Source organism: Geotrypetes seraphini, chromosome 9 (genome assembly GCF_902459505.1).
Source record: "Geotrypetes seraphini chromosome 9, aGeoSer1.1, whole genome shotgun sequence".
Lineage (NCBI taxonomy): Eukaryota > Metazoa > Chordata > Amphibia > Gymnophiona > Dermophiidae > Geotrypetes > Geotrypetes seraphini.
This window is the reverse complement of record NC_047092.1, coordinates 189360407-189381627: the sequence shown is the minus strand read 5'-3', so window position 1 is coordinate 189381627 and position 21221 is coordinate 189360407. Positions and strand designations below refer to the sequence as shown.

Here is a 21221-nt window from a genome sequence, read left to right as displayed (position 1 = left end):
CTGGCATTAATGTTGCAATTCTTTGGGAAAGTTTTAAAGCTACCCTTAGGGGTTGTTGTATCTCGAGGGGGTCGTACAGAAATCAATGTCGAGTGGCACGCAGATTAGAATTAGTGTCTCGCCTTCGACGCCTAGAGAATGCTCACAAGAGAGCCCCGTCGGTGGCTGGGGGGGTTGCGTTGACGGAGTGCCGGAGAGATTTACAAGAACTTGATTTAGAGGGCATGGCTTGGGCCCTGCAGAGGCGGAAACAACAGTATTTTGAATGGGGTGGTAGGGCAGGCCGCTTGTTAGCTGCACAGATCAAGCAAACTCAAGCACAACACTCCATAACTCGGATTCGTAATGATTCGGGTCAGCTTTGTGTGGATGATGGGGACATCCATCAGGCTTTTTTATCCTTCTATCAGACTCTGTACACTCCGGAAATTGAATCCACGGAGGGGGAGATTGAGGCTTTTCTATCTAACGTTACCTTGCCTTGTTTGGCGGAAGTTGATGCGGAGTGGCTCTCTTCCCCTATTCAACCCGCTGAGGTGGTGGCTGCCATACGTCATCTGGCTGCTTCCAAGGCACCGGGTGTTGATGGCTTTTCCCCCCTGTTTTATAAGAAAATGGAGGCCCATATAGTCAATCCTCTGACTAGATTGTTTAATTCTTTTCTGGAGGGGGATTGTCTGCCGTATTCGTTTCGTCAGGCAGCGGTCTCCCTTCTTCTTAAACCTGGGAAAGATCCCCTCCTTTGTGGGTCTTACCGCCCTATTTCATTGTTAGGAGTTGATTATAAGCTGTTTACTCGTATTTTGGCAGTCCGGTTACAACGCTTTCTGCCTTACCTAGTTCATGGAGATCAATGTGGCTTTATTTCAGGGAGGCAACCTGGTGATAATATCCGAAGAGTGTTAGATCTTATTGGAGTGGCCCATCAAAATTCTGTTCCGGCAGTCCTGTTATCAGTTGACGCTGAAAAAGCCTTTGATAGGGTTTATTGGCCGTTTATGTTAGCGGCCTTGAAGAAAATGGGCATTTCGGGTGCTTTTCTACACTGGGTGACTTTATTATATGCTGCCCCGGAGGCTTGTCTAAGAGTTAATGGAAGATATACTGCTAATTTTATGATCCGTAGAGGAACTAGGCAGGGGTGCCCTTTGTCACCACTGATTTTCGCGCTGGTCATGGAACCTTTAGCAGCCTCTATACGTGCGAATGCTGACATTCGGGGAATTGTGGTGGGTGGTGAAGAGCATAAGATTTTATTGTATGCTGATGATATTTTGTTTACCTTGACCCACCCATTTCGTTCTCTGACGGAGGCGCTTCGTGTTTTGACTACATTTGGTGTGGTAGCTGGCTTTAAAATTAACATCGAAAAATCTGAATTGCTTAACATTTCCCTTCCGGACTTATTGGTGACGGACTTACGTACTAGGTTCTCGTTTCGATGGGCGGATAAATCCATTAGATACCTTGGTGTGCGTATATCTCGAAGACTTACTGACCTTTTTGAATTGAATTACCCTCCGTTGCTTAGAACTGTATTTGCCGATCTGGACCGATGGGAGGGATTGAGATTGTCTTGGATGGGTAGGATTAGTGCTTTGCGTATGAATGTGCTGCCTCGTTTTTTGTATCTGTTCTCCTGCCTACCCCTCTCAATTCCTAAACGGTTCTTGCTTAGGCTACAAAGGCGGGCCTTTGCTTATATCTGGACACGTAAACCCCCTAGGGTGCGGAGGGAACGTATGTACTGGGACAGATTACATGGGGGAATGGGTGTTCCTGATTTTTCTACATATTACTATGCATCCCAATTGCAGGGACTATTTCATTGGGCATATCCCTCCCAGCGCTGGGTCTCACTAGAACAGGCCTTACAACCTACTTACCCTTTGGCAGCAGTGCCCTGGCTGTCTTTTGATATCCTTCGGGATCTGCAGACTGAGACATCTTATGGGATGGAATGTACTTTGCATGCGTGGAGCCGGGTTCGACGAGCTTGGTTCCCACGTCAGCGCTATTTTTATGCTACTCCCATTAGATTTGCCCCTGATTTTCTGCCTGCTAAAGATACTGGGATTTTTCGGCGTTGGGAAATGGAGGGTCTTAGGGTCCTAGGTCAGCTGGTAGTGGGTGGACAACTGGTACCCTTTGCTGCCTTACAATCCATATATGATCTCCCCTCGACTGACTTTTTCGCCTATGTCCAACTTCGAGATTTTATGGTGAAGAGGGTGATCCCAGAGTGGGAAGGGGCAGACTCTGCTTTCTTACAAGTTTTTAGGATGGGATCTGGGGTAGGCCTTATTTCCCGTCTCTATAGGGCTCTTTTATACACTCGACCACAGGCCCACACATATGAACATCGTTGGGAACTCTTGCTAGGGAGGGCTTTGGAATATCGACAATGGGATTGTCTTTATGGTACACTGCTGAGAGTCTCCTTGGCATCTCCCTTAGTGGAGCAGGGGTATAAAATGCTATTTCAGTGGTACCTCACGCCTGAAAAGGTGCATCGTTTCTATCACTGTGGGAACGGGCACTGTTGGCGCAACTGTGGGTGTCTGGGCTCCTTTGGGCATGTGTGGTGGGATTGTACTAAGATTGTACCTTTTTGGAAGATGGTTCAACGACTGCTGATTGATGTGTTACGCTTACCCATCCTATTGCGTATGGAAACATTTTTACTTAACTATCCTTTGGGAAGTTTGGATGTGGATCAGAATCATTTTGTGGCCCTGGTTGCTACGGCAGCCAGACTTTTAGTGGCTACATATTGGAAGCGGGACTTTTTGCCTTCTCGTACTGAACTGTTACATAAGGTTGACCAAATTTACTTAATGTCCAAATTGACTGCTCTAAATAATGATTCCTGTGGATTGTTTCATCGACAGTGGTCTCGATATAGCTCCTGGCGAGGTCTACTTTGAAACTTTTCTTATTTTTTCTATTGCATCTTCCTTTGTTTTAGGCTTATATTGTATCACTCGGTGGGGGGGGGTGGGGGGGGTTTTGTTGTTTCATGTGGGCAATGTACTTTTGCTGTTGGCATACTGCCTGTGTACTGTTTTCATTTTGTTTAATAAAAAAAAATTTTAAACTTCAAAAAAAAAAAAAAAAGCCACGCGCGTTAACCCCGCTAACGCGCCTTTGTAAAAGGAGTTCACAGATAGATTGTTTTCAGGTATTTTTATGAGGTGTTGGTTAATTGGAAAGTGGGTGGGAGAAAATAAGTCTTGTCTTTATTCTATTAAGTATATTGTGCTGTAACGATAATGTTTTATGTAAATGCATCATGTTTTGTGCACAATTGAAGTTTTGAAAATGAATAAAGGATTAAAAAAACAAAAAAAAAAAAAAAAACAAAAAAAAGAAATGGCCATTCGAATCCATCAAGCAACTGAAGACTTGGATGCTGGTCGGCCATGGTGAGATGCAGCAGTCAGGGCAAAAAGGTTAGCCCTCTCCAAATAATGGAGTAAGACGCTCCAGACATCCAATTTGCATAAAATCTGATCTTTGCACGCCGAACTGTGGAATGAAACGTAGGCAACCGAACCTTCTGGTTGACATGGAAGACTAAGACAACCTTGGGCAGAAAGGTACAGTATATAGAATGCCTCCTGCACTACCAAATGACTCTCAGTTCCCCCCTGGAGACAGAAGTAAGCCACTACTATGGCATTGTCCGAGAGAACCCAAACCGACTTGCCCTCCAGCAATGACTGGAAAGCTACTAATGCCAACCGAACGGCTCTGGTCTCCAGAATATTGATCGAACATGAAGCTTCCACCGGCGACCAGATGTCCTGAGCCAAGCGACCGAGACATTGTGCTTCCCAACCGAGGAGACTGGCATCCGTGATAAGAACTGTCCACTGGAGCTGATCCAGACTCACTCCCTGAACCAGATTGGAAGACTGTAGCCACCAGCACAGGCTGCGACAGACTAACCCCCGAAGAGGAACTAGAGAGTACAGATCTTGAATCTGCAGAGACCACTGCTGAATAAGAGCATACTGAAGGGGACGCATGCCCAAGCCCACCTAACCACTTCCAGGGAGGACACCATCAACCCCAAGACCTGCAGAAAATCCTGCGCCCGAGGGCAACGACATTCCATCAGCGAACGAATCTGTGACTACAATTTCAACACCCGGGCCTCAGGAAGGCTCTTTCCATGCTGGTGTCGAAGAGAACTCCGAGATACTACAAGCGCTGATACAGAGTCAACCAGCTTTTGGAAAGGTTGACCACCCAGCCCAGTGACTGCTGAAACTCCATAACCCAAGTCACAACTCACCACTATTGATAGTGCTTTCCCAAAATCGCAAAGCAAAGGAATCACTGATGGGAGTCCTGAATCAAAACATGCAGATATGCCTCCGTCAGGTAGAGAGAAGTCAGCAACTTCCCAGTTTGAACAGCAAGAATTACAGACTTCAGGGTTTCCATACAAACAGACAGAATCCAGAGTGCCCTGTTAACACCTTTTAGATCCAAAATGGGCCAAAACAACCCCTCTTTGTTGGGCAACACAAAGTAAATGGAATACCTGCCGATGCAAATCTCCTGAGGTGGCACTGGACCTACCGCTCTGAGATCCTCTGCATCATCTGACGAAATGCCCACTATTTCAAGGTACTGAAGGGGATAGACTTAGTAGATAAGGATAGGTTGTTCACCCTCTCCAAGGTAGGGAGAACGAGAGGGCACTCTCTAAAGTTAAAAGGGGATAGATTCCGTACAAACGTAAGGAAGTTCTTCTTCGCCCAGAGAGTGGTGGAAAACTGGAACGCTCTTCCGGAGGCTGTTATAGGGGAAAACACCCTCCAGGGATTCAAGATAAAGTTAGACAAGTTCCTGCTGAACAAGAACGTGCTTGTCTCAGTTAGGGCGCTGGTCTTTGACCGGAGGGCCGCCGCGTGAGCGGATTGCTGGGCATGATGGACCACTGGTCTTACCCAGCAGCGGCATTTCTTATGTTCTTAGGTTAATCTTACAAGCGGGTTATCTCTCATCATGACCAGCAGGTGGAGACTGAGACAAAACTTTGGAACTGTACATATCATGTGATCCCTCCCTAATCACTTCAGTCTTCTCTCTGTCTCTAGCAGGTGTGGTGAGCTGTACCCATCCCCCTTGGTAGGGCTGTTGGAATTTTGTCTTTTATTTATTATTTATATACCTTCAAAGATTGCTAGATCTCTAAGCTATTGTTCTGGTTCCCCCTCAAGAGTGTGGCACCATCAGGTACTCGATTTACTTTGTGGTGCCCAAATTACAGAGGTCCTTTCGGCCCATCTTAGTTTTGAAGGGGATCAACGGGGCTTTCAGAGTTTCGTCTTTTCGCAGAGAAACACTGTGATCTGTGATTCTGGTGGTTCAGCCGGGGGATTATTTAACCTCTTTCGCCCTGTCGGAAGCCTACTTGCATGTTCCAATTCGGGCCTCCCATCAGCGCTTCCTGTGCCTGACTTTATGACGCAGGACCTACGGCAGCTAGAACAGTGGTCAACTTGGCAGTTAGGCTTCAATGCTAAAAAATGTAAAGTAATGCACCTAGGCAAAAAAAAATCCACACAGAACATACACACTAAATGGTGAAACCTTGTCCAGGACCACGGTGGAACGAGATTTAGGAGTGATCATTAGCAATGATATGAAGGCTGCCAATCATGTGGAGAAGGCTTCGTCCAAGGCAAGACAAATGATGGGCTGCATCCGTAGGGGTTTTGTCAGCAGAAAACCTGAAGTTATAATGCCACCGTACAGATCCATGGTGAGACCTCATTTCGAGTATTGTGTTCAATTCTGGAGACCACACTACCGGAAAGATGTGTTGAGAGTTGAGTCGGTTCAACGAATGGCTACAAGGATGGTCTTGGGGCTCAGGGATCTCACGTATGAAGAAAGGTTAAAAAAACTGCGGATGTACTCACTGGAGGAGCGAAGAGAGAGGGGGGACATGATTGAGACCTTTAAATATATCACGGGGCGTATAGAGGTGAAAGATGATATCTTCAGTCTTACAGGGCCCACGGTAACTAGAGGACACTCGCTGAAAATCAGGGGAGGGAAATTTCAAGGTGATGCTAGGAAGTACTTCTTCACCGAAAGGGTGGTTGATCATTGGAACGAGCTGCCTCAGCAGGTGATTGAGGCCAACAGCGTGTCAGATTTTAAGAGAAAATGGGATATTCATGTGGGATCTATAGGGGAGTAAGAATCAGGGAGTGGGTCATTGGTATGGGCAGACTCGATGGGCTATGGCCCTTTTCTGCCGTCAATTTCTATGTTTCTATGTTTCCTTCGCTTTGCGATCTTGGGTCAGCACTATCGGTTCTGTGCGCTTCCTTATGGTCTGGCCACGGCTCCACGGACGTTCACCAAGGTTATGGTAGTCATCATGGCAGTCTTGTGGACAGAGGGCATTCTGGTGCATCCCTACCTGGATGATTGGTTGATTTGGGCGATGTCATCTCAGTAGAGCACTTGGGTCACGGCTCGAGTGGTGAAGTTTCTGCAGTCGCTGGGATGGGTGGTCAACCTTTCCAAGAGTCAGTTGGCCCCATCTCAGTGCCTAGAATACCTTGGAGTTCTTTTCGACACCTCCTTTGGGGTCATGATGAGATATAAACCATTGTAAGATTAACCTATGCCAGACTGGAGAGTTGCTAAAGAATGCTGCTACTATTTGGGTTTTTGCCAGGTTCTTGTGACTTGGATTGGCCATCATGAAAACGGGATACTGCCCAGTAAGACTATTCTTATGTTCTTAAAATTTTCTTTACTTAAATTTTTCAATTTGGATACCATTCTATTTTTTAAAAAATACTGTTTTCACCACTGTCCTTAATTGAGGTTTAAATGAAAGGGAGGTATCCAAAATTACTTCTACATGTTTTGCTTCACGTCCAATAGGAATTTCCAGACCTTCAAAAGAAAAGGTTGACAGACAAACACAGGAATCAAATCTTGATAATCACAAAATTAGTGTTTTATGAACAATCATCATCTTGATTGTCAACATCCAAGAAAGTATGGTTTTAATATACAGTATAACAACAAACCCAAATGCTTCCTGAATTGGCTCGTATCAGTATTGGAGGGGATTAAAAGTAAAGTTTCCTTGGAAGTTTAAATGACAAGATTTCCACTTCATACTTCAGACATATCTCAAGAAGAGAAGGATCTTAAGAGAGATGATATGCTCGGCAAGGCTGAAGGTCAATAATAATAAAAAAAAGAGAACCTGCAATGCAATGGATCATTATCATAACAGCAGCTGTGGATGCCAAAGACCAAACAATAGTTCAGGGCAACTATACACAGGGTCACCATGAGCCAACACTGACTCAGTGGCATATAAGATTTTTAACTTTTTTTTTTTCCACATGCCTTCAGCACCAAAATGAATGCCTCCTCAGTTACCAAAACAACCAACCACACTCATGCCATGTGACCCAACCTGGAGAAGAGGGAATCTGTATCAAGTGACTTACTAAGGCAACCAGAGGAGGGCAGAGATTCAAGGCTATGTGGCCCCTCTTACCTGAGTTTTTGTGTTTTCAGGATCTAGGTCTTGGTCATTCCGTTTCTGGGTTGGCTTCCAGGCTTTCTCAGCTTTGTTTAGTCGAACATCTTCACTCAAGGACACTGTGGCAATAATCTTTCGTGTTTCTTTTCTCTGTCCTTGCTGAGACCTTCTTGCACCCATTCCTGGGGGCTAAAGAAGAAATGAGCTGAGAATATCAGCACCCCACATTTCTCATTCCTCTTCCCAGATAGAATCCCCACCCTGTCAAATTCTTAGCTACACAACTCTGCTCAGATCCTCAGTCCCATCACAGAGCTTCAGTAGCCCAGACACGATGGCACAAACAGGATGTCATCATTCAGTGATCCCAAGAAATAAATAAATATACAGAATAGCAAACCTAGTATCATCTGCTTGCTCCAAGACACCAGCATACACACTGGCACATGCATGGACAACAAATAGCACACCATGGTTAAAACTAAACAGCATCACACACCCATGTCACACTGGGTCCTGTATCTCAAAGGCCACTTTCCAGTTCTTATGTTCTGGCCCCTTTCACATCTTCACTCAACCAATACTAATACCAGTTTGGAGACACACAGACTACTCCCATGTCATACAAACTCACCGGTCCACGATTGCCTATTGGCTGACGGCCCAGGTTAGCAAAGGATGGGGTGAAGTCAGGTCCACAGTTCATATTAGTCAATCTTGTAGGGTCCAGAGGGCGTAGGGGAGCTTTGTTTGCCTATGGAAGATAGTAAAATAATGCCAAGCACTCCTCCACTAAGACAGCAGGCAAGACCCAACTACTCTGACAGCTCACAATTCAGCAGGAATGTAATTATGCCCTAAAAAGCAAAACTAAACCCATCTCCTCTGAAAGCAGTACTCTCTCCCAGACAAGCAGGAGGAGAGAGACCTGTCACGGTCCAGCCTTACTCCTTGGATTGCCAGTATCTCTAAAATTAGCAGTAGTAGCAGCACCATATATGAACTTTTACCAAAGCAGAACTGGACATATAGCAACATGGAGAAGTTAGATCTACTATTTTAATTTTATTTCCTTTATTTCCAACAGTCCAGAACATGGATCTCAAAGTCCCTCCTTGAGGGCTGCAATCTAGTCGGGCTTTCAGGATTTCCTCAATGAATACGCATGAGATCTATGTGCATGCACTGCTTTCAATGCATATTCATTGGGGAAATCCTGAAAACCCGACTGGATTGTGGCCCTCAAGAAGGGACTTTAAGATCCCTGGTCCAGAACGTGTGGGTTATGTCCTTCTACTAGAAGGTGGAGATAGAGAGCTCTGCCATAAAGGCTACTGTGTAGTAGCTTTCAGTTAATTTTTCAACAAAGCAGTGGATCATCAGATATGGGAAAGAAAAAATAATTATCCTGCCTCTAACAGAACACAAACTGTATAGATAGATAACAATACAGATCCCTGTTTTCAAGTATTGCTTTGTTTTTTTCTTCCATTTTTTATATTTTATAAACTTGCATATGTGAACAAATAAAACTTGAGCATCTCTCATACACAAACATACAGTGACAGAAGTAGGATGAGTTTCTGGACTTATCTGTTGGGGCTAAAGGAAAGAAAATTAGCAGGAAATATCTAATTTCTCCTTCCTTACCATCCCACAGATCAGTCTAGAATTTGCAGAATGCAAAAAAGAAGTCCTCAAGCTGGGAGGGTGAGAGACATACCCACTGACAATAAGCCCCAATCCTGGCCAAGATGTCCAATCAATAAAGCTTGGCAAAGTCGTCGCATACTTGAAAATTCCCTCAGTGGAAACTACTTGTGACCCCACTACAAAGGTAGCTAGTGTTCTAGTAGAGTGGGCCCTTGAGGCTAAGGGAGGTTGCTTCCAGAAGAGGTATAAGATCTTCACTGGTAATAATTTCCTGGGAAATGGTTTTTAAACTTGGGAAAAGGTAGAGTTAAAGAAACATCCACAGGGGCTTTATTTTACCCTGCTCACTTAGCAAAGGAGTTTTTTTTTGTTTTTTGGGTTTTTTTCCTAATTCTTTATTCATTTTTCCATCTTACAACAAGTACACAATATTACATCATATTAAACTTTTACATATCACTTGAAATTCATTCAATTATGATTTTACATACATAAATTTATTCCCTCCCCACCCACTCTTCTCACAAGTAATTTAATTCAAAATATCATATACATATTGTATTCCTATCTATTAATAAGACCTTTAAAAGAACTTTCTACCCTCCCCCCTCCCCCTACGTATAAATGTACTTTTAGTGGAAAATGATGTCTATTCATTACAATAATTTGTTGATGGCCCCCAAATCTTTTAAAAATTATTATAATTCCCTTTTTGTATGGCAATTGTTATTTCCATTTTATAAATATGACATAGCGAATTCCACCAAAATGTGTAGTTAAGCCTATTGTAATTTTTCCAATTGCTGGTAATATGTTATATGGCGACTCCTGTCATAATTAATAAACGCTTGTTATTACTTGATGAAATTTGACTTTTTGCTCTCATTGACATCCCAAACAGAATTGTATCATATGATAAAGCTACATGGTTTTCTAGTAAACAATTAATTTGAGACCAAATTGATTTCCAAAAGGCCATGATACAGGGACAATAAAATATTAAATGGTCCAAAGTCCCTGCTTCCAGATTAAAATGCCAGCATCTATTAGACCTAGAGCTATCCAACTTTTATAATCTAACTGGGGTCCAAAAAGCTCTATGTAACAAAAAGAACCAAGTTTGTCTCATAGATGCAGACACTGTACATCTCATTCTCCAAGACCAAATTTGTGGCCATTGAGACACAGAAATTTGATGCTTAATCTCAATGTTCCAAATGTCTCTAAGACCAGTCCTTGGTTTTTTATTCATATATCCAGATATCAATTTATACCACTGTGCGGCTTGGTGTCCCAAGAAATCCGCCTGAAAGCATAAGAATTCCAGACTATGCTGATTATTAATATTTTTCCATTCAGGGAACCCCTCCTGAATAGCCTGCTTCAGTTGCAACCATTTAAAGCTTTGTGATTTATTAAGGCCAAATTTATGTTGTAACTGTGAAAAATCAAGCAGTTTACCATTTGAAATAACATCATCTAAAGTCCGTATACCTGCAATAATCCAATGCTTCCAAACGATTTTAAATCCGCCAATTTGAATCTTGGAGTTTACCCATAAAGATTGATTTGTTCATTTATGTATTGGATTAGGTGTTAAATTACTGACAACACAATGTTTTCCATGTATCCATTAATATTCTGTTCTCTTTATATTTTCTAGGCATCTTGATACTGAGAACATGAGATAAATGTAAAGGAAACATGAGTCGCCATTCCAAATACAACCAATCTGGGACATTTTCCATGAGCTCTGGGAGGACCCAATACATACCCTGGCATAAAATATAGGCTTGATGATACCTATAAAAGTTAGGAAAATTTACCCCACCCTCCGCAATTGGTTTTTGTAAAGATACTAAAGCAATTCTAGGCATTTTACCCTACCAAACAAATTTTGTAAGGATACCATTTAACTTTTTATAAAAGGACCCTTGAAAAAAAATTGGTATCATACTCATTTGATAACAAACCACAGGCAAAATCATCATTTTAATAGTATGAACTCTCCCCCACCAAGAAAGATGTAAAGGTTTCCACTGCTCACACATTTCTGTTACTTTCTTTAATAAAAGTTTTTCATTCTCTTTTATTGTGTCTTCCAGTGTATTTTTAATCTTAATACCTAAATATTTTAATCCATCTTCATTCCATATAAATGAAAATGTTTCAAATAAACCTTTAGTACAATGCACATTAAGCGGAAGAATTTCTGACTTATTCCAATTTATCTTATACCCTGAAAATTTTCCTAATTTCTCTATCAACTCCAGCAAGCATGGAATGGAAGTTTCTGGATTTCTCAAATAAAGCAGAATATCATCTGCATATGCAGAGACTTTATATTCCCGATCTGTACGAGGAATACCCTGTATCCCATTTGCTTGTTCAATGGCAAATAACAAGGGTTCTAAAACAATATCAAAAAGCAAAGGAGATAATGGACAGCCTTGTCTAACCCCCCTCTGCAAATTAAAGTGCTCCGATATATTATTATCGATATACAATCTTGCAGTAGGGGAGCTGTACAACGTCTGAATCATTTGTATAAATCTCGAACCTATACCAAACCAATTTAATGCTTGATACATGAAAGTCCACTCAACTCGATCAAAGGCTTTCTCAGCATCTAAAGAAACAGAGAAAGCTGGATCTTTTAAGGCTTTTGTTAAATTTAACATATGAAAAGCCAGTCTGGTATTATTAGAGGAATGTCTCTTAACAACGAATCCTGTTTGGTGCATATCAATAATGAAAGGGAGAGCTTTAGCTAAGCGTAAAGCTAATGTCTTAGCCAAAAGTTTTCCATCAACATTGATTAGCGAGATAGGCCTGTAGTTTGAAACCAAAGTGGGATTTCTGTTTGGCTTTGGCAAAACGATTGTTAATGATACTGCCAAAGTACCTGTAATGCAAACTTTAGTTAGTTGGTACTGATATAAATTTAATAAATGAGGTAATAGGGTAATTTGAAATGATTTATAAAACTCTACTGTATAACCTTCACCACCTGGAGCGGATCCAACTCTAAGAGATTTCAACGCTCTTTCTAATTCTTTTAGTGATATAGGCTCATCCAAACTTCTTTTTATATGATCAGGAACCTTCGGTCCAGTAATTAGATTCAAAAATTCTAAACCGTCTTTTTTCCTATCCTCATAAGGCTCAGAAAAATACAGGTCTTTATAAAAATTTTGAAATTGACTTAAAATATTTCCAATTTGAGTATGTGTGACTCCTTTTTCGTCTTTTATTGCAATAATTTTTGTCCTTCTTTTCTTTGCTTTAAGATAATTTTCCAATAATCTTCCCGCCTTATTTGAACTTCCATAAAGCAATGTTACTTACCGTAACAGTTGTTATCCAGGGACAGCAGGCAGCTATTCTCACTAATGGGTGACGTGATCCAACGGAGCCCCGATGCAGACGCTTCTTTGAAGAAAACTCAAAGTTTCGAGTCGCCCGCACCGCGCATGCGCGAGTGCCTTCCAGCCCGATACACGAGGCGTGTCTCCTCAGTTCAGCTAGCTAGCAGAGAAGCCAACCCAGGGGAGGTGGGTGGGACGTGAGAATAGCTGCCTGCTGTCCCTAGATAACAACTGTTACGGTAAGTAACATTGCTTTATCCCAGGACAAGCAGGCAGGTATTCTCACTAATGGGTGACCTCCAAGCTAACCAGAATGGGATGGTGGGAGAGTTGGCAACTTAGGAGAACAAATTTTGTAGTACTGTTTGGCCAAACTGTCCATCCCGTCTGGAGAAGGTATCCAGACAATAGTGTGAGGTGAAGGTATGAACCGAGGACCAAGTGGCAGCTTTACAAATCTCCTCAATCGGTGTTGATTTGAGGAAGGCTACAGAAGCTGCCATCGCTATGACTTTATGGGCTGTAATTTTTCTTTCAAGGGGCAATCCAGCCTGGGCATAGCAGAATGAGATGCAAGCCGCCATCCAGTTGGAGATGGTGCGCTTGGAAACGGGGCGTCCCAACTTGTTCGGATCAAAGGAAATGAAAAGTTGAGGAGCAGATCTGTGAGGTTTGGTGCGTTCTAGGTAGAAAGCTAAAGCACACTTACAGTCCAGAGTATGAAGAGCAGATTCTCCAGAGTAGAGTGTGGCTTCGGAAAGAACACTGGCAGGACGATGGATTGGTTGAGATGAAATTCTGAGACAATCTTAGGAAGGAATTTCGGGTGTATGCAGAGAACCACCTTGTCATGATGGAATACTGTAAAAGGCGGGTCCGCAACTAAGGCTTGTAGCTCACTGACTCTTCGGGCAGAAGTGAGGCCAATGAGAAACACCACTTTCCAAGTGAGATACTTAAGGTGAGCCTTGTGAAGAGGTTCAAATTTAAGGTTTCATAAGCTGAGAAAGAACCACATTGAGGTCCCACACCACCGGAGGCGGTTTGAGGGGGGGATTGACATGGAAGAGTCCTTTCATGAATCTGGAAACCGCCGGATGAGCAGAGAGAGGTTTCCCTTGAAGAGGCTGATGGAAAGCAGCAATTGCACTAAGATGGACTCGTATCGATGTAGACTTGAGACCAGAATGAGAAAGGTGCAAAAGATAATCCAAGACTGAAGACAAGGAGGAGTGTTGTGGCTCATGATGATGAAAAAAACACCAAGGAGAAAATCTAGTCCACTTTTGGTGGAAGCATTGTCTAGTAGCGGGCTTCCTTGAAGTTTCCAGGACATCTCTCACAGGTTGAGAAAACTGGAGAGGGGTTACGTTGAGAGGAACCAAGCTGTCAGGTGTAGAGACTGCAGGTTAGGGTGAAGCAGAGATCCTTGATGCTGTGTAAGCAGAGATGGAAAGACTGGTAGAAGGTATGGCTCCCTGCTGCTGAGTTGAAGTAGAATGGAGTACCAAGGTTGTCTGGGCCACCATGGGGCAATCAGGATCATGGTGGCATGGTCTGACTTCAGCTTGACTAGAGACTTTTGAATGAGAGGAAATGGAGGAAATGCATATAGAAAGCGATTCGTCCAGTCCAGGAGGAATGCATCTGCCTCGAGGCGCTGAGGGGTGTAGATCCTGGAGCAGAAGTGAGGCAGTTTGAAGTTGTGGGGGGCTGCAAAGAGGTCTATCTGTGGCATCCCCCACAGAGAGAAGATATGATGCAGGGGCGTGGAGTTGAGGGTCCACTCGTGAGGTTGCAGAAGATGGCTTAGGCTGTCTGCTAAGGCATTGTCCACCCCCTGGATGTAGACTGCTTTGAGGAAGGTGTTGTTGTGAGTCGCCCAATCCCACACCTTCAGAGCTTCCTGGCAGAGGGAGGCCGATCTCGTGCCTCCCTGCTTGTTCACGTAGTACATGGTGACCTGGTTGTCTGTGCGAATGAGGACAACCTGGTCGCGAAGGAGATGTTGAAAGTCTGGAGAGCGTTGAAGATCGCCCTGAGTTTCAGGAGATTGATGTGGCACTGGCAGTCTGTGCTGGTCCAGTGATCCTGGGTGCGGAGGCCGTCCAGGTGGGCTCCCCAGGCATAAGTCAACGAGTCGGTCGTGAGGACTTTCTGGTGGTGGGGGGTGTGGAATAACAAGCCTCTGGATAGATTGGAGGAGTGCATCCACCAGCGAAGAGACTGTTGTAGAGCAGGAGTGACCCGGATGAGGCGAGTCAGAGGGTCGGATGTCTGGGACCACTAGGACGCCAGGGTCCATTGGGGAATCCTGAGGTGAAGTCTGGCAAGCAGAATCACGTGAACTGTAGAGGCCATATGGCCTAGAAGGACCATCATTTGTCTCGCTGAGATGGATGTGCGAGAGGATACTGAGTGGCAGAGATGAAGGAGAGCATCCCTGCATGGGGGCAGGAGGAACGCTCTGAGTTGGGTAGTATCCAGAATTGCTCCAATGAAGGGAAGAGTCTGGGAAGGTTGCAGGTGGGATTTGGGGAAGTTGATCTCGAATCCCAGATGTCGAGAGGTTGGCCTCGATGGACGGGGTGAGGCAGGCTTCGTTGAGGCCCCCAGGTAGTGGATGGGGCTGGAAGCGGTCGATCGAAGCAGGGGTTACTGCCGTAGAGGCTTGAACCCCGTTGGGGTGATCGGTTCCAATGGAGGCATTCGCAAAGACTCTGCTCCTTGATTTGAATGAATTGGCTCCAACGGAGGCACTCACAAAGACTCTGCTCCTTGCATCGAGTGTATCAGTTCCAGAGGTGGCATGGGCAAAGACTCTGCTCCTTGCGATGCATGCATTGTTGCCAGACCAGACACTCGCAGAGACTCTGCTCCCTGTTGAGAGTGTGTTCCCCACTAAGGCATTGGAGGCGGCTCGACCTCGCGGGAGGCCTCCGTGTGCCCAGGCTGGATTTGGGAGAGAAGCTGAGGCCCCATCGTGGTAAAGAGCTCGATGAAGTGCTTCTGTAGCATGGTCTGGAACGAGGCCGGCAAGGATGGATCCGCATCTGAAATGGGACCACCTGCGCGGGCCTCGCGTTCCCTCGGAGCAGTGTGTGAGTGCTTGGACTTCGAGGCCTTGGGCACTTTCAACACAACTGGGGGAATGGGCTGCTGGGCTACCTGACTCGAGGAGGTTGAGGAAGGCATCACAGCAGGCGCTGGAGTCTGAGCCGGGACAAACGAGGTGGGCTTGATGAGACTCGGCGCCGCAGAGGTGGAAGACTGTGGGGCTGCGGATGATGTCGAAGGTGCGGGTCCCTTTGAGGTCGCAGGTTCCGTCGAGGACTCCATGAAGAGCGATTCCCACAGGACGCAACGGCGCTTGAAAGCACGTGCAGTGAGTGTAGAGCAAGGCCGGCACGATTTCGGGATGTGTTGAGGCCCGAGACACCGAACGCAGTGTCGATGAGGGTCCGTTAGCAAAATCGCACGCTGGCACTTGTCACACTTTTTAAAACCGGTGATAGGCCGGGACATAGGCCGAAAAAGCTCCGCTGCAAGATCGAAGCTGCGGGGCTGCGGCCACGTGGCCTGCCCGGTCGACCGGTACGAAGAAATTTTTTTTTTTTAAACAATAAAACACGATGAAAATCAGCGATTACGATCAATTAAAATCAAAACCACGGACTTAGAAGGCACAAGCGAAGGAACTTTGCGCAGAGAGTCGAAGACGGACTTCTCGGCTCCGCAGAAAAGTAAGAACTGAGGAGACAAGCCTGGTGCATCGGGCGAGAATGCACTCGCGTATGCGCGGTGCGGGCGACTTGAAACTTCGAGTTTTCTTCAAAGAAGCATCCGCATCGGGGCTCCATTGGATCACGTCACCCATTAGTGAGAATACCTGCCTGCTTGTCCTGGGATAATACAAAGTTTGTTGGGAAAACAAATCATTCCTTACTAATTTTGATGAAATCTCATTATATTTACCTTTTGCCTTTAATAAAGCCTGTAGGGTATTTTCCCATTTATCAACTAATTTAGCTTCTAAATGTTTAATTTCTTTCTCTAAATCAGAAAATTGTTTTTTAAGCTGTTTTCTAATATATGCCGAATATGAGATAATATTACCTCTCATGGTAGCCTTAAAAGCATCCCATAATGTTTCTATGCTAATTTCTTCCACGGTATTAAATTGGAAAAATTCAATCATTTTTAATTTAAATTCTTCAAGGAATTTTGAATCCGCAATCAATGTATTATCGAATCTCCCAACAGACCAACACATATTCCTGTTCTTCAAACTTAAACTCAATCCACACTCCTCCAAGATCAGAAAATATAATAGGATCTATGGATGCTTTTATCACTTGTTGTACTAATTGATTTGAAACAAAAATATAATCTATTCTTGAGAAAGATTTATGCACTTGTGAACAAAAAGAAAATTCCCGCTCATCAAAATGAAGTATCCGCCATATATCTTTCAAATCACAAGATTGTATCAAATTATCTAACCCTAAAGATTTCATAATTTTACTTGGTTTTTTATCCATTAATGGATCTATAACAGCATTGAAATCTCCAGCCACTACTAAATTAGAAGCAGCCAGTGGAAGTAATAATTGTTGTAATTTCTTTAAAAATTCACTTTGATTCGTATTTGGGGCATATAATTCACCAGATCTAGGATATTATTTCCCATGCTCATTCTTATATGTAACAACCTTCCTAAGGGATCAGAATCTATCAACTGAAAATTGGCTGTATTCTTTTTATTTATTAATATAGCTTTTTTACCAAGAGCAGGTGCAAAAAAAAACTTTGCTTTACCCAACCCCTTTCCAATTTTTGTGATTCTACCACTGATAGGTGGGTTTCCTGTATGAAATATAGATTGGCATTTTGTTGTTTCAGAAAGGCAAGCATTTTTTTCCTTTTTATTTGATGATTAAGGCCATTAACATTTAGTGAAAAAAGCTTAACCTCCATTATATAATTTGTTTTTTAAATAATCAGATGTAATAAACTTAAAATGAATAGACACCATTTCCAATATTTTGAAATTTTGCACATAAAGTTTTCCTACCCTTAATATTATCTTCTTTACCCTGCCCCACACCCACACTTCTCCAACTCCTTATTAATAGTGTTAACTTGGTGACACACATTTAGATTGAGCAGGGACCTTCTTTAAAACAATATTCAAAAATAAATCACATGAAATATTCATTATATATAATAACTGTTCATAGAACTTAATCTATTTCATAAATTTTACTAAAGTTTTTAATTTAATGACTTCGAATGTTTTGGGAACCTTTAATTTAATATCATATATTAGTATACCTACACACCCAATTATAAACAAATATATCATCTCATAAATAATATATTTTAATATGATTAAACCATCATCGTATACTTAACTCTCTACATTAAGGACTTTACATCTAAGACAAGAGACTATCAATATTAGCTTCAAATTTCTCTTATTTCCATAAATCAACTTATTATATACCTTATGATATAGAAATTTATTAAATAGTGTCTATAATTAATCTTCTTCTTATATGTTTAATTAAGACCTTCAATAAATATTGTCATCGGTTTCAATTATCATTAGGTTATACAATTTAAATTCAGAACAATTTTTAATTATTGACTCTGCAAAAGATTTAAACATATCCTATATCTTTAGGGAATGCATTACATTACCTATTAATTAAATCTTTAATATAAATCAGATTCTTAAATTAAAACAATTTATTTATATAATAAAACTTCTATGAAGAACCCATATGCAAATCAAATACATTTAAGAGCCTTCTAAATCTATTTCTTATATTGCATTTAAAACATAAGTCTTAATAAGTAAATAGAATTAAGATTCTTTATATATAATATTTACTTTTTAAAATTTCATTTCTTATGGATCATATCACCTTTTTCCTACAATATTTTATACTTGAATTACTTATTTTATCTGAAATATAGTCAAAAACAGAGCTTGGTATGATCTTTAAATCTACAACACTTTAATTAAACAAATTTTTAATTATTAAGGTATCGCTTCAAAAAAAAAAAAATTTTATATACTTCTTTTCAAAGCAACCAATAAAACTCTTCCATGCGACAGTGTTCCATGCCCTCAACATTTCTGTAACAGAAGCTTTAAATTAATCTATCTTCCTCTTTCTTTGACACAAAAAGCTATATTGTTTTGAACTTTCATTCATCAACATCACGAACATCCTTGACGACTCAATTACTGAAATATCAACTGGCTCCAAAGAACTACTCATTCGCTACTCATACAAAGTAATCCTTTTCATGAAACTACTTTGAGGAGCCTGCATAAAGTGGAAAAGGACGAGGAGGATATCTTCTCCAGATTTGTTAGAAATCCAATTCTTTTCCACATCCTGTAACGGGTGCTTTCCTTGTCACAGTGATGATCATGACCTTTACATCCCGAATTAACCCAAGACCTCATTGGATATATTGTGCAGAACAATTTAATGATGAGGCAATATTAGGGTGAGTTCACTGTAAAGATGATATGCAGTCCGTCCACTCATGAACAAAAGCGCTGAATCTTGCTTTAATTACATTCTAAGGAGCTCAAGGGATGTTTGATTACGTTTTTCAACTTTTCTAAATCTTGAGTAGATCAGGCGCAGATAAGCAAAAGTGAATCCTTCCAACTTTAATGGGCAGTATATAATCTGCACTCTTAAGCAATGCATCAGACCCATGCAAATAATGCTCTGAGGGTTCGCAACCTCTGATATTAGCTCCAGAAATAATGCATATTCATATAGCTCTTCATGAAGAGATTCTTCAGGATCTTATATTAAATCTTTGTGATTCCAATAGACATTTGAGGAGATAGAAATTCTATGTAAGCAAACATTCATCGCTACTGAGATTATAGCCAAACAGAATCCAGGACAGAGTTCTAATTCTTATTGTTTCTGCCATTGAGTCCTATGGTTTAAATTGAATCATAAATAATTAACGTTTTCTTCTCAGGTTCCACGAAGAGCATAATTAAACATATTTCCAAAATATTTAGTAATATCTCCTACACCTTTCTCAAAAGAATGAAGAGAACAATAAATATTTCAAAGGAAAACTAAAACTCATATTATCTTACAATCCATCGTTTTCTTATAGGTCTTGACGATTCTATGTTAACATGGGCAGTTCCTTTATGTTAACATGGGCAGTTTGTTTATGAATTCATGCAACTTTTCAGGATCATCAAAAGTTGTGGTTTTATTCTCAAAAGTAACTTTCATTAGTGCTGGGTATAGTAAGCCGTATTTAGCCCCCTTAGCTCTCAATTGTGGCCTCAGCACTAGAAAACCATTTCTTCTTATTGCTGTACTCCTAGCAAAGTCGGGAACAATATGAATCCGTGCATCCTGGCACTTCAAGTTCCTATTTTGTTTTGCCAGCTGAGATATTTCTAGAACCTGCTGATATCTTAGGAGCTTAAAAATTAGAGGATGAGTACCCTTTTGTTTCTCATCTCTCTTGACAGGGATTCGGTGTGCCCTTTCGAATTCGAGAGGAAACTTTGACCTTACAGGCAATATCTTAGGCAGAAAATTTTCTAAGAAGGAAATAGGATTCCCTTTCTCCACCCCTTCCAGGAGACCTAAGATACGTAAATTGCTCCTCCTCTCACGATTAGAAACATCTTCAAGCTCTCTGGTAAGAAAATTCAATTTGTTTCCATTCCATTTTGCTTTTAATTATCTCTGTTTCAGCTGCCTGCATTCTTTGTCCCATATTGTTTGTTTTAATTTCAACTTGTTCCATCCTCTTAGTAAGAGTGAAGATTTCCTCTGTGAGATCATTCACTTTCCCGGCAGTATCTGAAACAATCTATTTTATTTCTTTCAACTCTCTCATAATATCAGTCGCCATTTTTTGCTGATTTTAACGGCGTCTCTGGTTCTGGCTTCGCTCGTTTCCCACTTGTAGAAGGTATAAATGTAGAATCACTCTTACTCTGCTTCCCTGAAGCCATTATATAATCTTACCCTTTCTTTAAAAAAGAAATTAGTAAACTTTCTTGTGATTTATTATCACTTCCCAAGGTCTATCAATGAAGAGTCCACTCACTATCCGACCTTCTCCATGCGCGACCAAGCCATGCCCCCTTAGCAAAGGCGTTTAAGGAAGAGATTTTTTAAGCAGACTAGATGGGCCATTTGGCCTTTATCTGCTGTCATGTTTCTATGTTTCTATATAGAGTCACTGTTCCAGTTATGTAGGCTAGCACTTATGCTTATCTTTATTAAGAATTTGATATACTGCTCCTGCATTTTACTGATCTAAGTGGTTTACAATGTAACAATTGTTTGGGTTTTTTTATAAAATCTTTATTCATTTTTACATCTTTCATCAAGTGTATCAATAAAATAACAATTGAAATTAGATACACCTCACTTGACAATGTAACAATTGAATACTGAAATGAACTCCATTGAACATAATCAGATAGGAAAGATACAAAATATACATATCCTAACAAGTATTCATTACTGGTGAAAACAAAAAATTACTTTAAAAATAAAGTAAATTTAAGAAAATTAGAAATTTAAAAAACAGAAATTAAACTGAAATGAAATAATGGTCCAATTGGGCTCAGTCCAGTGCAAGGC

At 41.7% G+C, this 21221-nt stretch overlaps 1 protein-coding gene and 1 non-coding gene across 9 annotated transcripts in view; both read right to left on the bottom strand.

Moving 5' to 3' along the window:
* The window catches only part of EIF4G1 (eukaryotic translation initiation factor 4 gamma 1), a 292071-nt gene that overhangs the window by 119141 nt on the left and 151709 nt on the right, over positions 1–21221 (bottom strand). For all 8 annotated transcript variants that reach the window (XM_033959150.1, XM_033959151.1, XM_033959152.1 and 5 more), the window contains 2 exons: positions 8172–8291; positions 7553–7726 (listed from right to left, as the gene is read on the bottom strand). In XM_033959150.1, the coding sequence (XP_033815041.1) occupies positions 7553–7726; positions 8172–8291 (294 nt within the window). The remainder of the gene's footprint in view (positions 1–7552; positions 7727–8171; positions 8292–21221) is intronic.
* LOC117367319 lies at positions 7824–7899 on the bottom strand. The gene has a single exon (XR_004540741.1). It is a non-coding gene; the product is annotated as a small nucleolar RNA SNORD66 (small nucleolar RNA).